This window comes from Triticum dicoccoides, chromosome 3A (assembly GCF_002162155.2).
Source record: "Triticum dicoccoides isolate Atlit2015 ecotype Zavitan chromosome 3A, WEW_v2.0, whole genome shotgun sequence".
Taxonomy (NCBI): Eukaryota; Viridiplantae; Streptophyta; class Magnoliopsida; order Poales; family Poaceae; genus Triticum; species Triticum dicoccoides.
Genome location: NC_041384.1, coordinates 586178794 through 586197240, shown reverse-complemented (window position 1 = coordinate 586197240; position 18447 = coordinate 586178794). Strand labels below are relative to the sequence as shown.

Sequence of the window (18447 nt, the reverse complement as noted above, 5' to 3'; positions counted from 1 at the left end):
CCGCCACAATTTGAAACCCTAGGCCGCCGCATCGATCCGCGGACGGCGATTGCATTGGAGGCCGCCAGGCTCTAGCGTCTCGTCTAGCGGCGGCGGCCGGCCATGTCGACCGAGGACGAGAAGCTCCTCAAGGAGGCGAAGAAGCTGCCGTGGGACGAGCGGCTGCAGCACAAGAACTGGAAGGTGCGGAACGACGCCAACATCGACCTCGCCGCGCTCTGCGACTCCATCACCGACCCCAAGGACGCCCGCCTCCGCGAGTTTGGTGAGACCCGCTCCCGCCGCCTCCCGATCCGCCCCATTGCGCGCTCGGATCCGCGCGTTGCCTGATTCGCGCGCCCCCATTTCGAGATTCCTGCTGTATTCCGTCGTGTTAGATCTGAATGGCCGTGTTTCCCCCTTGCTCCTGTGGTGGTTAGGACCATTATTTAAGAAGGCGGTTTCGGATTCGAACGCGCCTGTGCAGGAGAAGGCGCTGGATGCGCTGCTGGCTTTCCAACGAGCCGCTGATGCTGATGTATCGAGGTGCGTGTCTACAGGATGCTACGTCATTTGCTCTTGTGCTTCTAGTTACCTTTCCGTTGATTTTTGGGGCCGGCCTCCCGCAGGTATGCCAAGGAGGTGTGCGATGCGATATGTGCCAAGTGCCTCACTGGCAGGCCTAAGACTGTTGAGAAGGCTCAAGCTGCATTTCTCCTTTGGGTGGAGCTGGAGGCGTCAGAGGTCTTCCTTGTAAGTCCGACCGCAGTTGGTGATTACTTTCAGTATGACTTAAATGATACGTATGCATCGAGCGCACAATTATGGTGTGGTCTCAGTTGTTTTGTCTTCCACAACTTAGGCCACACATTTTGTAGGTGTATGGTTAGATGTAATTCCTGGCTTATGTAGTGTCCATGCACCAATGCTGTTATAACTTACATAAGGTTAGGCCTATGCAATAAGAGTGGATGGTCAATATTTACACTCTTCTCACTAGCACATCTTAGTTATCACTTAGCGAACAGTGGTAGAGAACAGTAGTAGAGATTGGCCATTGTTTCCTTGGCATTCGGTGCATGAAACCATTGATTAATGTCTGTGGCAGGAAAACCAATTTCCCTCCTTTGCCTTCAGTCTTGTCTTTTGATTGTGGCATGGTAGACCCCCAAATTCTGCAAGTACCTTTAGCTGTTCCACCCTCCCATTCACTTGATAATAGAGCAAATTTTCGTTTAATTGTTGCAAGGGCACCAGGGGCATGTTTCCTGAGCTTGCATTACTAGGGAGCACCTGTAAGTTTGACTGATGGTGAAGACAACACTTAACCTTTCTTCACCACCCCATCCGTATTCATACTTACTATCTTTATGACCACCATCTGTAAGCAATCCCTGCCCAGCCCACCCAAGTACCGTGAAAACAAAGTTCTCCTGCTCAACTAACATGCACTATGATGATCGTGGTGCTGGCGGTCTTAGATCTAACAATAGAAGCAATGTCATGGAAATGTTATATACACATGAAAGACAGATGGACCTGCACTTGGGCAATCTGGAATACACTTCTGAGCAATGTTGCCTTCATAGCTTTCAGGACACCCAACTGGACTCCCCGGATCCTGTGGATTTGGTCAAGTAAATGCGGGCCAAAACTCGAAGGCCTTTGTTTTGTCTGCTGGTCAATGGTAGGCTCATGGGAGAAGATAGGCTCAATACCAGAGAAATGCTCATAAGGCGCAACTGCTTGGTATCTAATGGATCTTCCTGCATACTCTGACTCTGGAGCACTGGAAGACCGCCACCATCTCTTCATTGACTGCCCTTTCACTCTTCACTGTTGGAAGTTTCCGTTGGCTCTTGGAAGCAAAGAAACTGATTATTTTGACAACGTTGTACCCAGTTTTGACTCTTGGCGTTTCCTTTTCTGTGGAGAACTGTTCCTTGTGTTTAGGACTTCCCTGCTTGTCTCAATTCAATGTGTGACTTCCCTTTGGGTCCTCCTTTCCCTAGAAAATCTATACTATCACCCCCCCCTTTCAGTTCTCTTTTGGGAAAAAAGGGGATATATGCATTTGCAGAGTTAGTTGTTAATAATAGTGTTTATAGTTAACTCTACTTACAAATATAAGTCTTATCAGTTTTCAGTGCACAGGCTATGATATTTAATCTTAACATTCTAGTAAAAATATTGAACTTCTATATCATAAAAGTATCTGAAGACAAATGCAATGTCATTATTATGATGTAAGCTTACATACCACATAAAACGATGGTCAAAGTTTCAGAGCCTTGGCCACATGGATTCCACGATGACCTATACGTAAATGCCTCAGCTGGCATCCCAATCATCATTTATTTGCAAATGCACGTAAATGCCTGAGTGTTCAAGTATTTTGTTATTCTGGTGATATGACGTATCTTCCCACAAGGCATTGACGACCAGCCTTTATCTAACACAACCTTATTTATTTGTTGGTTACTCAACCTGTTTAAAATGTTTCCCATCTCCACAACATGTCCTTTCTTTTAATTATGATCGATAGCATGCTAACTTGCTCAAACGGACTCAATTTTCTTATGGTACCAGGAATCTATGGAGAAGGCTGTAAAGAATAAAGTGGCTAAAGCTGTTGTTCCTGCTATTGATGTCATGTTTCAAGCACTCAGGTAAGTTCTTAGCTGGTAAGTTGGCTTGTAACCATAAGTATTTATCAAACTCTCTAAACATCTTCCTGTTTCTGCCAGTGAATTTGGAGCTAAGGTTGTACCACCTAAAAAAATTCTGAAGATGCTTCCTGAGCTATTTGATCATCCAGACCAGAATGTTCGAGCTTCTTCTAAAGGATTGACACTTGAGCTTTGTCGATGGATTGGCAAAGAGCCTGTAAAGTCAATTTTATTTGAGAAGATGAGGGATACAATGGTGGGATTATTTGTACCAGTTCAATGGATTTCATTGATAATATGTTTTATGAGCCAACTTTGTAATCACATTTTTTCTGTTTGTAGAAAAAAGAGTTGGAAGCAGAGCTAGCAAATGTCTCGGGAATTGCTAAGCCAACTCGCAAGATAAGGTCAACTTTTTTTAAAGAACATCTCTCTAATATTTGTAGCATTTCTTTACATGAAAATTTCGGATTTAACCTTGTAAAACAGGTATCTAAATTGTAGGTTCAAGCTGCTATATTATAATTCTTCATGAACTATGATAAAATGCCAGAACACATTCATAATATATTTTGTGTAGTCGTTTTATGTTTGAGTTTGTTTGTTTATTTTGCACTGGATGGTTGTACTGTTAGTCATTTGTTTATAACCCATTTCATCGTTTACTTCTGCATAAGGACAAAGTATGCAAGCACATCATAATATTTTTCTATGAGATTTTTTATACAGTCTGACCAAACTAGATGAATGTATATTTGGCTTGCAAAAAATATCCTTGTATGATGAATTTCAATAGCAAGCAATTCAATATTTGAAATACAATAAAAGAAGTTAAATTAGGTACTTTCATACCTGAGACTACTTTATTAGGCGTAGAATTGAAAAGTAAAATCCATTGATTCGATGTAAGCTAAAACACAAGTTTCAGTATTTGTTTTATGAACTGTGTGATGCTATCATTTGTACATGTTGTATAGTTATGATCATGGTATCTAAAAAAGCTACTCCATTCCCAAGCATAAGATACAACTTTGGTTACTGTTTTGTTTATCACAATATATGGGCTATTGGTTTTCTTTTGTTATTTTAGTTTTGTCTCTTATTCGGTACTCCCGGAGGGTTTATTGGCCCCCTCATATTTTGGTTCAAACTTTGACCACATATATGACTAACAAAATATAAAGTATACGTTACAAAAACTATATTATTGGATTTGTATTTGGAAGAGGTTTCCCATGGCATAATTTTTATGACATATACTTTGCCTTCTATTAGGTTTTAAGTGTGGATGAACCAAAATCATAATTTTGACCCAAGATAAGAGGAGGCCTAATAAATCCGAACAGAGAGAGTAATAATAAGGTTTTAAGTGTGGATGAACCAAAATCATATTTACAAGGATGGTTAACAAGGAAAAATCATAGGGTACATCTCCTATATATAACATTCTTCTAAGTTTTTTCTAGTGGTGTTAGTTTCTTGGTCACCAGAAGCTGTGCCCTAAAAAATGTATTAATTCACTGCCAAATATTTTTTGTTTAACCATGCTCACGATTGGTGAATACAATATGTTTATATTTTTTCAACTTGACCCATCATATATTAAAAGTGGATATAATTTAAATATTGTTTACCAGATCTGAACAAGAAAAGGAGCTTGAGGAGGAAGCTGTGCCAGAGACAACAGGCGCCAGTACTTCTGAAGTTGCAGTGCCAGATGGTCTGTTGTTTTCAGGAGCATTTTTATTTCTGTCGTCGACAAGTTTCCTGTGTTTAATTTGTGACAAGATACTGATACAATTGTATTTCTAGCCCCCATGGAGATTGATGAATATGATCTTGTTGATCCTGTGGATATTTTAACCCCACTTGAAAAGTCTGGATTTTGGGATGGCGTGGTATGTGATCTTTCTTGCATAGACATACTGCCAGAGTCGTACTAATCTTTTGTTATTGTTCTATAGACTTGTGATGTCATTGTGTTATCTGCAATTCCAGAAAGCAACTAAATGGTCGGAAAGAAGGGATGCTGTTGCAGAGCTTACTAAGCTTGCTTCAACCAAAAAAATTGCTCCTGGTGATTTTAATGAAGTTTCCCGAACACTTAAAAAGGTTAATATTGGATTGAATTTTACGATATTTCATGCATTAAGATTTGTGTCCATTTCTTGGTTAGCATGACAAAATATCAGATATTATTTTAAGCAGTTTCCTGACTCATTATGTTCTTTTGTTTCCTTATGTTTTACAAGAGAAACACCCTTTCATTGTTTTTCCTGACATATATTAATTTTGTAGTTTGTACTTGGAGTAATTCGCAGGAGAATGTTAACTTTGATACAACCTGCATAATGTTTTCTCAGAAATCTTTTGCGTGGATTCTCATTGCTCAAAATTAACTCATATTATGTTGTTTTGGAAGTTTCTTGGAGTATAGCGTAGCAATACTTAATGAGGAACTACCTGCACACCATATTCTTTGGGAGGTCATGTTATGTTGTTGATCGCTCTTGGTTTATTGTGGTAGGCTGCTAGTATTTGTGATAAGAGTAGCCTTTGAATTGTTTTCTCTTATCTTATCTTGCCAATCTATTGTTGCTAGTCAGCAAGTGTTAACTATCTGAGAAGTGTTCAGGTTCCTAGGTGTTACCATGCAGTTGTTGCTTCTAATAATGTTTGTAATTTGTGATTCACTTCATTCCCTTTGTCTTTGTCCTATTGCAGCTTGTTACAGATGTTAATTTGGCTGTTGCAGTGGAAGCTACCCAAGCAATAGGGAATTTAGCTAAAGGTTTAAGAACTCATTTTTCAGGAAATTCACGGAATCTGCTTCCTGTTTTACTTGTAAGTCAAATTACCCGTTTCCTTAGTAACCATAAATCGCCCTTCCTGTTTCACTTGTCTGTCAAATTATCCTTTTCCTTAATAGCCATAAATCTCTAGCAAATTCATTTTTATTGCTTATGATATCTTAAGATCTCTGAGACTGACTTGCTTTGACTCTATTGAGTGTTTTTCTGTGTTTTTGTAAATGTACTTGCCCTTTATTTTAGCCATATGACTGATCAGTGCAGCCAAATTTGCGTGCTACTGCATGATCCACTAGAAGAATCTAGTTCTTTGTTGCACATTAGTGCTTGTTGGCTCGCTTGTGGTCATTTGAGATCCGCCTGCAAGCTCCAGAGTGACTAGGCTCTGAGCATCTGACTAAGCGAAAAAAACTCCCAAAGAGGTGGGATTCATTAGCCTTGTGGAAGGTACTAGGGAAAGAAGGATGTTTGTGAAAAGGACCCCTCAAAAGAGGGTCGATTTGACTAAGAAAAGAAGCACATCAAGGGAGAGAACTGTGAGCTGAGTCGGAGAAGACAAAAGATATCTTTTCCTTCAGTTTGGACTTTACCATTTCTTTTGCAGGAAGGTGGGACTATTGGACAGTTTGCTGCTGTTCTGCTTGGTCCACCTTTCTTTCCAAGTGTGACATGTGATTTTCTGTGATAGAGGGAAATACAAGATTCTATGTGAATAAGATTGACTGGGATCTTCTATAACCACTCTAGTGTAGATGTTAAATACTCCTTCCGTCCCAAAATAAGTGACTCAATTAGTACAAAGTCGAGTCACTTATTTCGGGACGGAGGGAGTATAAAGTTGTCCTCTTGTTATTACAATAAATTAATTTTATAATATGATCTATTGCCTGATTGTCGCCCAGGTGTCTAGGACGAAGACACCATCATTGGTATAGAGGTTGTTTTGATGTAGTGCTTTACAATATACAATAATAATAGTGCACACACGCGCACACACATACACACACACTCTCTCTCTCTTGGAGACAAATTTGTTTTTAGGTTGACATCGTGATATTACAATTTATGTAATATCCAGACTACCAAGAAAAAGATGTATTTGGTGATTTAGCTGTGTAATAAACAGTTAGTATTACAGACTATCCTCTTTTGATTTGACATAATCGTATTGTTTAAATTAACCCTTACAGGGGCTCAGGGCAACGGGTATATTTGTTCCTCTTACTGGCCGATGAAGTTCTTATGCTGCACTAACTTGAAATATCGATCAAGTAAAGTGACATGTTTCACTTCATTTGCCCTTGTTTATGTTAAACAGGAAAAACTGAAAGAGAAAAAGCCAACCATGTCAGAAGCACTGACTCAAACACTCGAAGCAATGCATAAGTCTGGTTGTATTGCTCTTCTTGATGTGATTGAAGGTTAGTATTTGTTTTGGCTAGAGAAAAACCCTGTATTATCTTAAAAAAATAAAAACCAGAAGTGTTATAAAGTAGTTTTGTTTATGCATAAAAAGGCGGATGTGTTAATCCTAACACAAACTTTGTATTTGGCTCAAAATGTGAGTATGTTTATTGTGTTATTGCAGATGTTCGGGTCGCTGTAAAAAACAAGGTCCCTCTTGTTCGATCCTTAACGTTGAACTGGGTTGCATTTTGCATTGAAACGAGCAATAAGGCAACTGTCCTAAAGTTGCACAAGGAGTATGTTCCTATCTGCATGGAGGTGAATAAACAATTTTGGTTTACCGGTTGTGATTTCTTCTTCTAGTATATTTGCATTTGCCTTCACGTATCTGCCCTAACTTAATTTCCTATTCTTAGTGCTTGAATGATAGCACCCCAGATGTTCGAGATTCTTCGTTCTCTGTTTTGACTGCCATAGCTAAGGTTTGTGTCTTTTGAGTGTCTTTCTCGTGGCATCTGTTATCCTTTGATGTTACTTACGTTCTATGCTTTTTTTTGGGTACTTTACTATCTGTATAGATGGTTGGAATGAAACCCTTGGAACGGTCCCTGGAGAAGTTAGATGACGTGAGGAAAAAGAAACTTTCAGATATGATTGGCTCTGCCACTGATACTGTTTTAAGTTCAGGGACAGGTTTGAGCTGCTGTTCCTGTTCCCATTTTTCCAGATGGGAACAATACATCTATGTTCTGTATTCATTTCTACACCAACACTGTTGCGAACCTAACAAACAGCAACTATGCCATTTCAGTACCTACCTCAAGTTCAGGAGCTGCCACATCTGCTCGGGAGGTACCTTTTCTATGTTTTGACCTCGCTATTAACACAACAGCACATACAATCTGTAATCTGTGGCTTCTCTTCCAAGACCCAACCTGCTTCTCTGCAATTGTGCTGGGCTGCATGGCCTGCTCTTTGGAATCGTATTTGCCACCTGCCTTCAGCTATGTGCTAGGCACTAGGCAGGATGATCAGCTGGGTGTGCTAGGCTGGTCTCTTCTAGAACATTGTTAGAATAATTTTTGACGATTGCTCTAGATTTTTCTGGTATGGCTCGATTAAAGATGCTCTCGGGCATATATAAAAAATTGGAAATAGAAGCCACCAGCGTTACATTAAGCAGTACTGGACGAAGTTGAAGGACTGTATTTATCGTAATAAAATCTTTGCAGGACCACTGCTTAAAATACTTTATAGCTAGCAGTGGAACGTGATATATCAGTTGACAAACCAAACCCTGATTATTTCATGGTTGTGTAGGTTACAGATAGCTCAACAATGAGGAGATCTGCTGCAAGCATGCTTAGTGGAAAGAAGCCTATCCATGCAGCGGTTAGCATTGTTTTCCTTGCTCTTGGATGCGCATAACCATACTATGTTTGAGTTTCTACTCTTCAAATTTGGCCACCATGTTTCTATTTTTGTAAGGCCCCGGCTAAGAAATCTGGACCAGCAAAATCAACTGCAAAAAAGACAGATGGCGGACCACAGTCAAAGGCTTCTGCTGCTCCTGAGATAGAAGATGTTGAGGTGGCTTACTCGACTTGCTTATCATAAGTACATTGTTCCTTTTTACAATCAAAATCATTTGTGATTTTCATAGTAAAACAATTTTCTATTTGTAATTTGTAACTTGTCTTGGTTGCTAGTCTGGAGCACATCCTTGTTTATTTTGTCGATAGTCACAATTTTCTGCGGGAGTCTTGTAATTTTTTTAATCTTGAAACTACTTGATGTATATTTCTCCTAGTCCAGTATTTTAAGTCTTTGAATCTATCATAAGAGTACTGAGACCATAGATATTTAACTGAAGGTGTTTCCATTATACCCAACTGTTTTTGAGTGACTGGTTGTGTTTACAAAGTAATAGTTCACCAAGAAAGTCAGGTTTGAACTTACATGCTTGCTTCATTTCTTGCAGCCTTCAGAGATGAGTTTGGAAGAAATAGAGGAGAGATTAAATTCTGTTGTGAAAACAGAGACAATTTCACAGTTAAAGAGCACTGTTTGGAAAGAGCGTCTTGAAGGTTCCAACAGATCATGTGCTTTGTGTTTTGTTCTTTATCTTATTTGGATTGGCAGAATAAGCTTTGATTTGCGTCCTTTTACATCTAACATGTTAATGCTACACTTAACGAAGGAAATCATGCCGTATCATTGTTTGATATTTTGCTATTTCTGTGCTGTTTTTAATATTCTATGCCATGTATGGAAAATGGAACGTAATTCTACTAAACCTTGATGCTTCCATGACCTACATTTAAACCCTAATATTCTACTTTTTGGCAGCCATTGGCATGCTAAAGCAGGATGTCGAAAATCTCACAGAACTTGACAAATCTGCCGAACTCTTGGTCCGTTTATTATGTGCTGTGCCTGGATGGAATGAAAAAAATGTGCAGGTATGCACTGATCATTTTTGGTTTAGTAAGAAATATTTCCTTATTGGAGTAATGCATATTTTGTATGAAACAGGTTCAACAACAAGTTATAGAGGTCATCACCTACATTGCCTCAACTGTGAAGAAGTTCCCAAAGCGATGTGTCGTTCTATGCCTTCTTGGTACGAGCTCCTCTTTCTTCAGTTTTTCAATATTTGATAACTTTTCACATCCAATTACCGCTTATGTCTTATAGAATGCTTATTATTGCAGAATTACTGATTTATAAAATCATTTTCTTTCAGGCATAAGTGAAAGGGTTGCTGATATAAAAACCCGAGCGCCTGCAATGAAATGTCTTACCGCTTTTTGCGAGGCAGTAGGTCCAGGGTTTGTGTTTGAGAGGGTATGAGATAACATTGCAATTAGGCCATTGTTGTAGTCATTTTATGCACATTCACACTATCTGCCTAAGTCCAATTTCTAAAATCTTAATGACTGCAACCACCATAATTGTGCCCATCATTTTTGTAGTTATACAAAATAATGAAAGAGCACAAGAATCCGAAGGTTCTTAGTGAGGGTATTCTTTGGATGGTATCTGCCGTTGAAGACTTTGGGACTTCGAATTTAAAACTAAAGGTGTGGTTTGCTATGGTTTTATCGTTTGGCATATAAAGACACTGCCCTCTTGTTCTTAGTCTTCTTTATGGTTCCAGGACATAATCGATTTTTGTAAAGACACGGGTCTGCAATCTAGCGCTGCTGCAACCAGAAATTCAACTATCAAACTGATCGGGATGCTGCATAAGTTTGTAGGGCCAGGTTGTTTACTTGTTTCTTAGTTTATTTATGGTTTGATGGGTGCACTCTGTTGCCGTTGTTGAAATAAGCTTTTCCTGTAGATATAAAGGGTTTCTTGAGTGATGTCAAACCGGCACTTCTCAGTGCTCTCGATGCTGAATATGAGAAGAATCCATTTGAGGTATGCTGTCTTGGTCATTATTTGGGATTTTTTTTCCTTTTGGAGTTTAACAGCAATAATTGTTCTGAATTAACAGGGTGCTGCTGCTCCTCCGAAAAGAACAGTTAGAGCTTTGGACACTGCATCGTCTACGTCTGCTGCCTCATCAGATGGCCTGCCGAGAGAAGACATAAGTTCTAAGATAACGCCTGCTTTACTGAAAAATTTGGGGAGCCCAGACTGGAAGGTACAGATAATTGGTTTCTCTTTAACCTCTTGGGCTAATTCTAAGTTTGCATGCATTTGGTATTGATGTTGATATTGTGCTAATGTGAAACGACAGTTAAGGCTGGAGTCCATAGAAGCAGTCAACAAAATTGTGGAGGCCCATAAGCGCATTCAGCCAACAGGAACAGGTTCATTGTTTTGTCAATCTTGAATAACTCTTAAATATGTTTTGCTGGGCTATATCATCTAAGTCACAGCATTACTTATGTTATCTTGAAACTGCAGTGGACCTGTTCACGGCGCTAAGAGGCCGTCTTAATGACAGTAACAAAAACTTAGTTATGGCGACCTTGTCATCGATTGGTGTTCTTGCATCTGCTATGGGTCCTTCTGTTGAAAAATCAAGCAAGGTTTATAACTAGCTCTACTTTGTGTGTACTTTTTCTTAGTAGTGTCCTTCGCACGTATAATAACTGCAATTTTGTGTTACGATGTAGGGTATCTTGGCAGATGTGCTGAAGTGTATTGGTGACAATAAGAAGCACATGCGAGAGTGTACTTTGACTGCTCTCGATTCCTGGGTTGCTGCTACTCAACTTGATAAGATGGTTCCATATATTGCAGTAGCTCTGGGTGATCAGAAAAGTGGTTCAGAAGGGCGAAAAGATCTCTTCGATTGGTTGTCTAAGCATGTCTCGAAAATGAGTGATCCAGCTGAGGCTTTGCCTTTACTGAAGCCGTCTGCATCTTCTTTGATGGTATTAGTCAAACTATTGAATTATTTTGTCGCTATTAATTAAACTTATATAGTTCATGGGAATTCTAATGGTATCTATATCCATTTGTTGAAAAGGATAAATCATCTGAAGTCCGTAAAGCCGCTGAGACTTTTATGAATGAAGTTCTCAAGATTTGTGGCCAAGCAGCGGTATGATTTTGTCCTTTTAATTCATTTGCCCGTTTTTCCTGTAACTTTTCCCAATGGCTGAATACGCTACATGATGTAGGTTGCAAAGAACTTGAGAGATCTGCCATCCCCTACTATGGCCATTGTAGCAGAGAGGTTGAAACTGTCCAGTGTGCATGAAGGTGTCTTACAGAATATTAATTCACATTTTAGATTCCCCTAAATGCAGGTTGTTCTGTACTGATTTGGTATTACCGCACCATTTAAACAGGAATATCTGATTCTGTAAAGATGGTGACAACAAGTATGAGTTTGCCATCAAAAGGTGGTTTGAAGAACGTCAAACCTGGCCTAAATGATCGCTCCTCAAACGTTGGCAAAGCTGCATCTCAAGTGGGTAGCTTTGCTGTCTGTCATTGTAGAAAATGACTTCTTTTTTCTAACTGTTATTTTTTTTATTATCAGAGAGGAGTTCCAGCAAGGGCCTCTGTTACTATGATCTCTTCTCAAGACTCGTTACAGTCTCAGGCATTATTTAACATTAAGGACTCAAACAAGGTAGGGCAGCATCAAGTTCTGCAACTAGCAAAGCTGTACATTAGATTCTTATATTTGTATCTGTATTTAATTGTGCAGGAAGATCGGGAGCGACGGGTGTTGGTACGTAAATTCAAGTTTGAAGAACCACGGCGTGAGCAAATAGACGAACTGAAGGTCCGTGTTGTGAAAAAATAACTGGTTTAAGCATACTGCATTGCTTCCTCAGATATATTTCTTATACTTGGTTGTTGTCTCATCATGCCATAAAGTGTGCTGTTATTTGTTAGTTATAGCATGTACTTGCCATTTATCAATAAGCAGAACAGTATACCTAGCGGGCACACAATTAATGTAATGCCGAGTAAAAGGCAGAAACCGCTGGTAAAAAAAGGAGAAGCTATTAAGAACAAACTGTCACATGTCAAGGAAAACCCTTTTTGTTACCTCTCCTTGATGCTGGTTTGTTTTCAAGCACAAATCGATATATCCAACAGTTTCATAGGACTTAATTTATGCAAGCAGTAGCAGGTTATATGCACATGTGCTTTCGTGTCAGAAGTCAGAGCTGGTCAATTGGTATAGCGGGTTAGTAGGCAACAGAACTTTGTGCTTAGCAGTAGCAGACGTGCTACTGTCCAAAGCTGGTATCCATGCTGCTGTGTTGACTAGCAAACACCTTATCACATCTCAATATGTGAGAATCTTGTTTTAAATTCAATCATGAAATGTGTTCACTTTTATTTTGTGCACACATGGAGTAATGTGCGCATATACAGCCACATTTCAGAAATGTGAGCATCCTCCTGCGATGCACTGAAGAAGAATCTAGTGTTTCAATATGTTTCATTGGACATATTGATCTGATTATGTCCTACAATTTATTTAGTTTACACATGTGGACAGTGTGTAGCTAGTTGGCCATTTACAGAACAAGCTATCTGATTCTGTGAAAAATTTATTTGCAGGTTGATTTATTTAAGCATTTCCGAGAAGATGTTAGCTTGCGGTTATGGAACTCAGACTTTAAGAGGCAAATAGATGGTATCGAGTTACTACAAAAGGTTGGAATTGGCAATATTGGAACTTATTCGTGTGCAGTAAACTGTGCAATCTAGCTCGTATGATTGTGACACTATCCAATTGTGCAGGCACTTCCTTCAAGTGGCAAAGAAGTGGTTGAGCTTCTCGATATACTACTAAGATGGTTTGTCCTGCGCTTCTGTGAATCCAACACAACATGTTTGTTGAAGGTGTGCCAGTTCAAAACTTGACGAGACTTATTTCTTTTGTTAAAGCACTCGAGCTCAATTGGTCTCTGTGTATTTTGTTTATTTGTCTTGTAGGTTCTTGACTTTCTTCCTGAGCTATTTGATGGTCTGAAAGATCAATCTTACATGTTAACGGAAGCAGAAGCTGCAATCTTCCTGCCTTGCCTTATAGAGAAGGTAATATCATCTTAAATACACTCTGGGAATATTTTCCATTATTTTTTGCTTTGGAACTTACTCCTTTTATTCTTATTATATGGTATATGGTAATATGTGGCAAGAGTTTTTAATTGTAAACCACTGTTGTATTGCAGTCTGGTCACAACATTGAAAAAGTAAGAGAGAAAATGGGGGAGCTGATAAAGCAAATGATCAACATCTATTCTCTTCCAAAGCTGCTTCCCTATATATTGGAGGGGCTGCGCTCCAAGAACAACCGAACTAGGATAGAGTGTGTTGACATTATTGGATACTTCATGGATCATAACGGGACCGAGGTCTGGATCCCCCCACCCACCCAAATCACCTGAGGTTGTCTTTAGTAGCCGGTAGATTTTCTTTCTTACTCATGGGTCTTGCTTATTTCTGTTCATGCAGGTTGGTGGCTTGTTGAAAAATTTGCCATCTGTCGCGGCATTAACAGCAGAGCGGGATGGAGAAATCAGAAAAGCCGCTCTTAATACGCTTGCCACTGCTTACAAGAACCTTGGTACATTCTTTTGCTAGTTTTTTCAGAAGATGGTTCTTCATGCTGTGTTAGAACTGATTTCTGGGTATTGCCTGATCAATTGTTTGAAATATTCAACTCTTTAGCCCTATATCCTGAACCATTACTCCTCGGTATTTTGATTTTTCAATTACGCACAGTTGCATATTTGAACAAGTGACAGATCACTGCATTTTTCTTATTAGATGCATGAGCAACCATTACGTCTTAGCTACATGTTGTGTAAATGATTTTCATGAGGTTCTTAGTCTACTCTCTTTGGTCAAGCAGGGGATGATGTATGGCGATATGTTGGAAAACTTTCAGATGCCCAAAGAAGTATGCTCGATGATAGGTTTAAGTGGAAGGTAATCATCTATCAATTCACAAGAAATTTATTCTACTTGAAGTTTAAAATTATGTAGCTACCTGGTAATGTCAAGGGATCTAAAATCACCTTGTTAATGATATATTATCAGGCTCGAGAAATGGATAAGAGGAGAGAAGGAAGGCCTGGTGATGCCCGAGCAGCATTGAGGCGTTCAGTCAGAGAAAACGGGTTAGTTCCTGTGTTGGAATCATGCATTCATTCCTTACCCCACACCAACCCAGGGCTGAAAAATGCAAGATGGAGAATTTTGAACAAAAACATAACAGTTTGCTTTTGCTTTCCTCGTGATGTCCGATGTCTTCTTGTTCTTATTTATTCATATTCTTTCATTTTGGCTGTAGATCCGATGTAGCAGAACAGAGTGGGGAATTGGTTTCTCGTTCAATGGCAGGATCAATGATGCCAAGGTGCTTCATTTATCTTATTAATCGGTTCGCAGTTCCTTCTGTATTTCATCACACAACCTTATTTGTGTATTCTTGTCCATAAGTAGGGAAAACTTCGGGTATGCCGATGCCCATACGGTACCTAGGCAGATGGCAACAGCAGCGACTGGTCCCGCAGACTGGCGTGAAGCTCTTGATATTGTTGCATTAGGTTTGCCTGAACAGGTAGTGCTGTTGCTCAGTTTCTCATGTTCTGCCGTCTCTTGTTCATACGCTCTGTCTTCACTCCTTATTCTATGCTGTATTGTGGTATCTATAACTTCAACGCCTACTTGTTGTCATATTTTTACATCCATTGTTGAAGCACACACATTGTTCTTGCATGTTTTTGTTCATGCAGTCTGTTGAAGGAATGAAAGTCATATGCCACGAGCTAACTCAGGCGGTTGATCCTGAAAGCTCTGCGCTTGACGATCTCATTAAGGAAGCAGACAGATTAGTTTCATGCTTGTCTGTTATGGTAAGCCTACATTGCTTTTTATGCTTAAGCTTTCCTTACCCTGCTAACTCCAGTGATGGCAAATCTTTCAGGTTCCAAAAACATTTAATTTCAGCCTATCTGGGGCATCTTCAAGGTCTTGCAAATACGTTTTAAATACTCTCATGCAGGTCTGTTAATATGTTTATGTTCAACATTATTTTGTTTTGACATGTATTTGTTAAAATGTTGTTTATGAGTTCTTTGTACTATTGCAGACTTTCCAGATCAAACGTCTCGCTCACGCAGTGAAGGAGGGTACACTAGATAACCTTATCACAGAGCTACTACTATGGCTTTTAGATGAGCGGGTTCCTCTTATGGATGATGGCAGTCAACTACTTAAGGCTCTTAATGTCTTGATGCTTAAAATCTTGGTATGCATATTTCTTTTCTCCGCTTTCGCTTGCTGGCTGCTCTTTGTTCATGATCCAATCTTCTGCAGGATAACGCCGAGAGAACTTCCTCATTCGTTGTACTAATCAATTTGCTGAGGCCCTTGGACCCTTCAAGATGGCCATCCCCTACCCCGTCAGAGTCCCTTGCTGTAAAAAATCAGAAGTTTTCAGATTTAGTTGTCAAATGCTTAATTAAGTTGACAAAGGTATGTTGTCATTTTTATTTGACCATTCTGAATCTGTACAGATATCACTTCTGAATGCATATGTCATCTTTCAGGTTCTTCAGAGTACAATATATGAGGTTGACCTTGATCGCATTCTTCAAAGTGTTCATATTTATTTACAAGAACTTGGAATGGAAGAGATACGGAGGAGGTTTGTGCTGATCCCTTGCAGTTTACTATTTAGCTGTTCATTTGATTTCTTTTTGTACATTAAACAATTGCATATGCTGTAGGGCTGGAGCTGATGACAAGCCATTAAGAATGGTCAAAACTGTGCTGCATGAACTTGTAAAGCTACGAGGCACAGCAATAAAAGGTCACCTTTCAATGGTTCCTATAGACGCTGAGCCTCAGCCAATCATCCTGGCATACATTGATCTTAATCTTCAGGTAGAATTTGCAACTGCACCCTTTGATTTTTCCATAAAGCTTCTATGTGCCTCCCCTTTTTTCTAAACAATACTATTGGGTCATCCTAGACCCTTGCAGCAGCTAGGATGTTAACCCCATCTGGACCTATGGGTCAAACTCACTGGGGTGATGCTGCATCGAACGCTCCAAATCCATCAATTCATTCAACGGATGCACAATTGAAGGTTACTCCAATTCCTTTCTCCTTCTATCCATGTCGTGCTTGTGGATAAATTTTTTTACGTCATTGAATTATTTGACTCACTATTTAACAATTTTTGGGTGTGATCAGCAAGAGCTTGCTGCAGTATTCAAGAAAATCGGTGACAAGCAAACATGTACGATTGGTTTGTATGAACTCTACCGGATAACCCAGCTGTACCCAAAGGTATTTTGTCAAGCTTTGGCTTTGGATGGTTAGAGTGGGATTCTAAAAGCTATATGAACCTTGCTACTGATTTAATAATTACTCCCTCTGTTCCTAAATATAAGTCTTTGTAGAGATTCCACTATGGACTACATATGGAGCAAAATGAGTGAATCTAGACTCTAAAATGCATCTACATACATCCGTATGTGGTCCATAGTGAAATCTCTACGAAGACTTATATTTAGGAACGGAGGGAGTACTGTTGAATTAACTGTTTTTTTTACTTTGAAGAAGTAAATCTGTAACCTAGGAGTTTAGTTTGCTAATTTGCGATGAAAGTTTATACCATTCAAAAACATGTTTCTCTCAGGTTGATATATTCGCTCAGCTTCAGAATGCAAGTGAAGCATTTAGAACATACATCAGAGATGGGCTAGCTCAGGTTTGTAATCTGGACCATAGACAGGAGGGTTCAAGTTCTTTTTGTAATCTTGACATTTTGGTGCATCCAGGTGGAGAAGAATGCCGCAGCTGGCAGAACACCCTCTAGTCTTCCATTATCAACTCCACCTCCAATAGCATCAATACCCTCTCCAAAGTTTGCACCTTCTCCTGTTCATACAAAATCGATAAGTAGCAAAACGGATTGTAATGAAGATGACGCCTTCAGAGTCCAAGGAGACTCTGATTTTAGGGTGCAATCAGATCAACAGACCGACAGATTCCAATCCTCAGGTCTACTTCCCTCTTTTGCCTCCTTACATCTGGATATCTGACTGTCATCTGATTCGTGGAATTATCTGTATCTATCCCAGCAGGGACATTGGATGCTCTCAGGGAAAGGATGAAGAGCATCCAAGCCGCAGCTGTAGGGGGCAATTTTGATGTAGCTCAGACTCGGCCACTGTCAAGTATGAATGGCAATACGCTCCATGGGGGGGCGCGAGTGGATGGTGAGCCACAAACACAAAGTAATATTCCACCCATGGACGAGAGAGCATTATCTGGGCTGCAAGCACGAATGGAGAGGTTAAAGAGTGGCTCTATGGAACCACTCTAAATATAGTTGACAGTACTTTGTAATTGACTGTAAATTTGCAGCATAGTCATGCTATTTGTAGATAGGTATGTCGGATGCACTACATGATGCGGGGCCGACATTTTGTAACCCCCGTTCCTGGTCAACCCATTCTTGAAGAGTTTCTGGTGTAGTTGTAGAGAAGCTAGTCAGAGGTTTTGCTTGTAGCTTGCCTGTTGAGGGCCTAATTAGTATTTTGACACATTTTTTTGGTGCCGGTTGAGTTTTCCTGTGTTGTATAGCAATACAATTGAGTGTTATGAATTAACTGTATTGATCAGTACTATGCGGTTAGGAGTACACTTGAGTGCTGGTGTGGCTTCCAAGATTTTCGTGATGTAAATACTTGCTGCCATTGACATCACGCATTTGAGCATCTTCTGAATTTTTCTGTTTTTATTTTAATTTTATTTTACTATTCACCGGATGCAGAAGAGCCTGGGCACCGAGTTGAATTATTGCTGCTAGTGGCTATTTTTTCTATTGAGTTGTAGTGACATGTGCCCATGCATCAAATGAGCACATTCTTAATAGATGGTTATAGTAGGCCAGATAAAAGATCTAAGGGCTCATTTGGTTGCCTGATTTCCCCCGGGACCCCTTCCTTTTTTCAGGGCACGAAACCCATGTGTAAACTCTTGCCAGGAAAATCAAGCCTGACATTTGGACAACTCAATCTGCGGGGTGCCCCAGCCTGAACCCCTCCTCTCTTTTTCTCGGGCACAGGAC

The 18447-nt window shown here is 39.8% G+C and overlaps 1 protein-coding gene across 2 annotated transcripts; it reads left to right on the top strand.

Moving 5' to 3' along the window:
• Positions 1–6: 6 nt before the first annotated feature.
• Positions 7–18086, top strand: LOC119269382 (protein MOR1). 2 transcript variants are annotated; one of them, XM_037551207.1, is made up of 53 exons: positions 7–265; positions 420–525; positions 609–732; positions 2569–2648; positions 2727–2904; positions 2991–3055; positions 4286–4368; positions 4461–4546; positions 4647–4760; positions 5373–5492; positions 6777–6879; positions 7047–7183; positions 7282–7347; positions 7444–7558; positions 7677–7717; positions 8186–8257; positions 8354–8455; positions 8847–8952; positions 9215–9327; positions 9401–9488; positions 9612–9712; positions 9841–9948; positions 10026–10131; positions 10212–10291; positions 10368–10517; positions 10614–10686; positions 10784–10908; positions 10996–11256; positions 11352–11426; positions 11506–11587; positions 11677–11798; positions 11871–11963; positions 12042–12119; positions 12911–13006; positions 13094–13195; positions 13289–13390; positions 13528–13710; positions 13811–13922; positions 14211–14287; positions 14399–14478; positions 14652–14717; positions 14804–14921; positions 15097–15216; positions 15288–15365; positions 15453–15611; positions 15680–15838; positions 15913–16010; positions 16093–16249; positions 16339–16455; positions 16563–16658; positions 17011–17082; positions 17153–17375; positions 17459–18086. In XM_037551207.1, exons 1-53 carry the CDS (start codon positions 103–105, stop codon positions 17698–17700), a joined length of 5973 nt encoding a protein of 1990 aa, XP_037407104.1. In that variant the 5' UTR covers positions 7–102; the 3' UTR covers positions 17701–18086. The 2 variants fall into 2 exon arrangements, with proteins under 2 accessions (XP_037407104.1, XP_037407103.1); XM_037551206.1 differs by having other exon boundaries at positions 17456–18086.
• The last annotated feature ends 361 nt before the right edge of the window (positions 18087–18447 follow it).

Coding starts and splice junctions, on each gene's coding strand:
- LOC119269382 (XM_037551206.1), top strand. CDS start 103: ATGTCGACCGAGGACGAGAAGCTCCTCAAGGAGGCGAAGAAGCTGCCG. Junction 4,761..5,372: donor TTTCCCGAACACTTAAAAAG/GTTAATATTGGA, acceptor GTCCTATTGCAG/CTTGTTACAGATGTTAATTT. Junction 15,612..15,679: donor TCTTGATGCTTAAAATCTTG/GTATGCATATTT, acceptor AATCTTCTGCAG/GATAACGCCGAGAGAACTTC.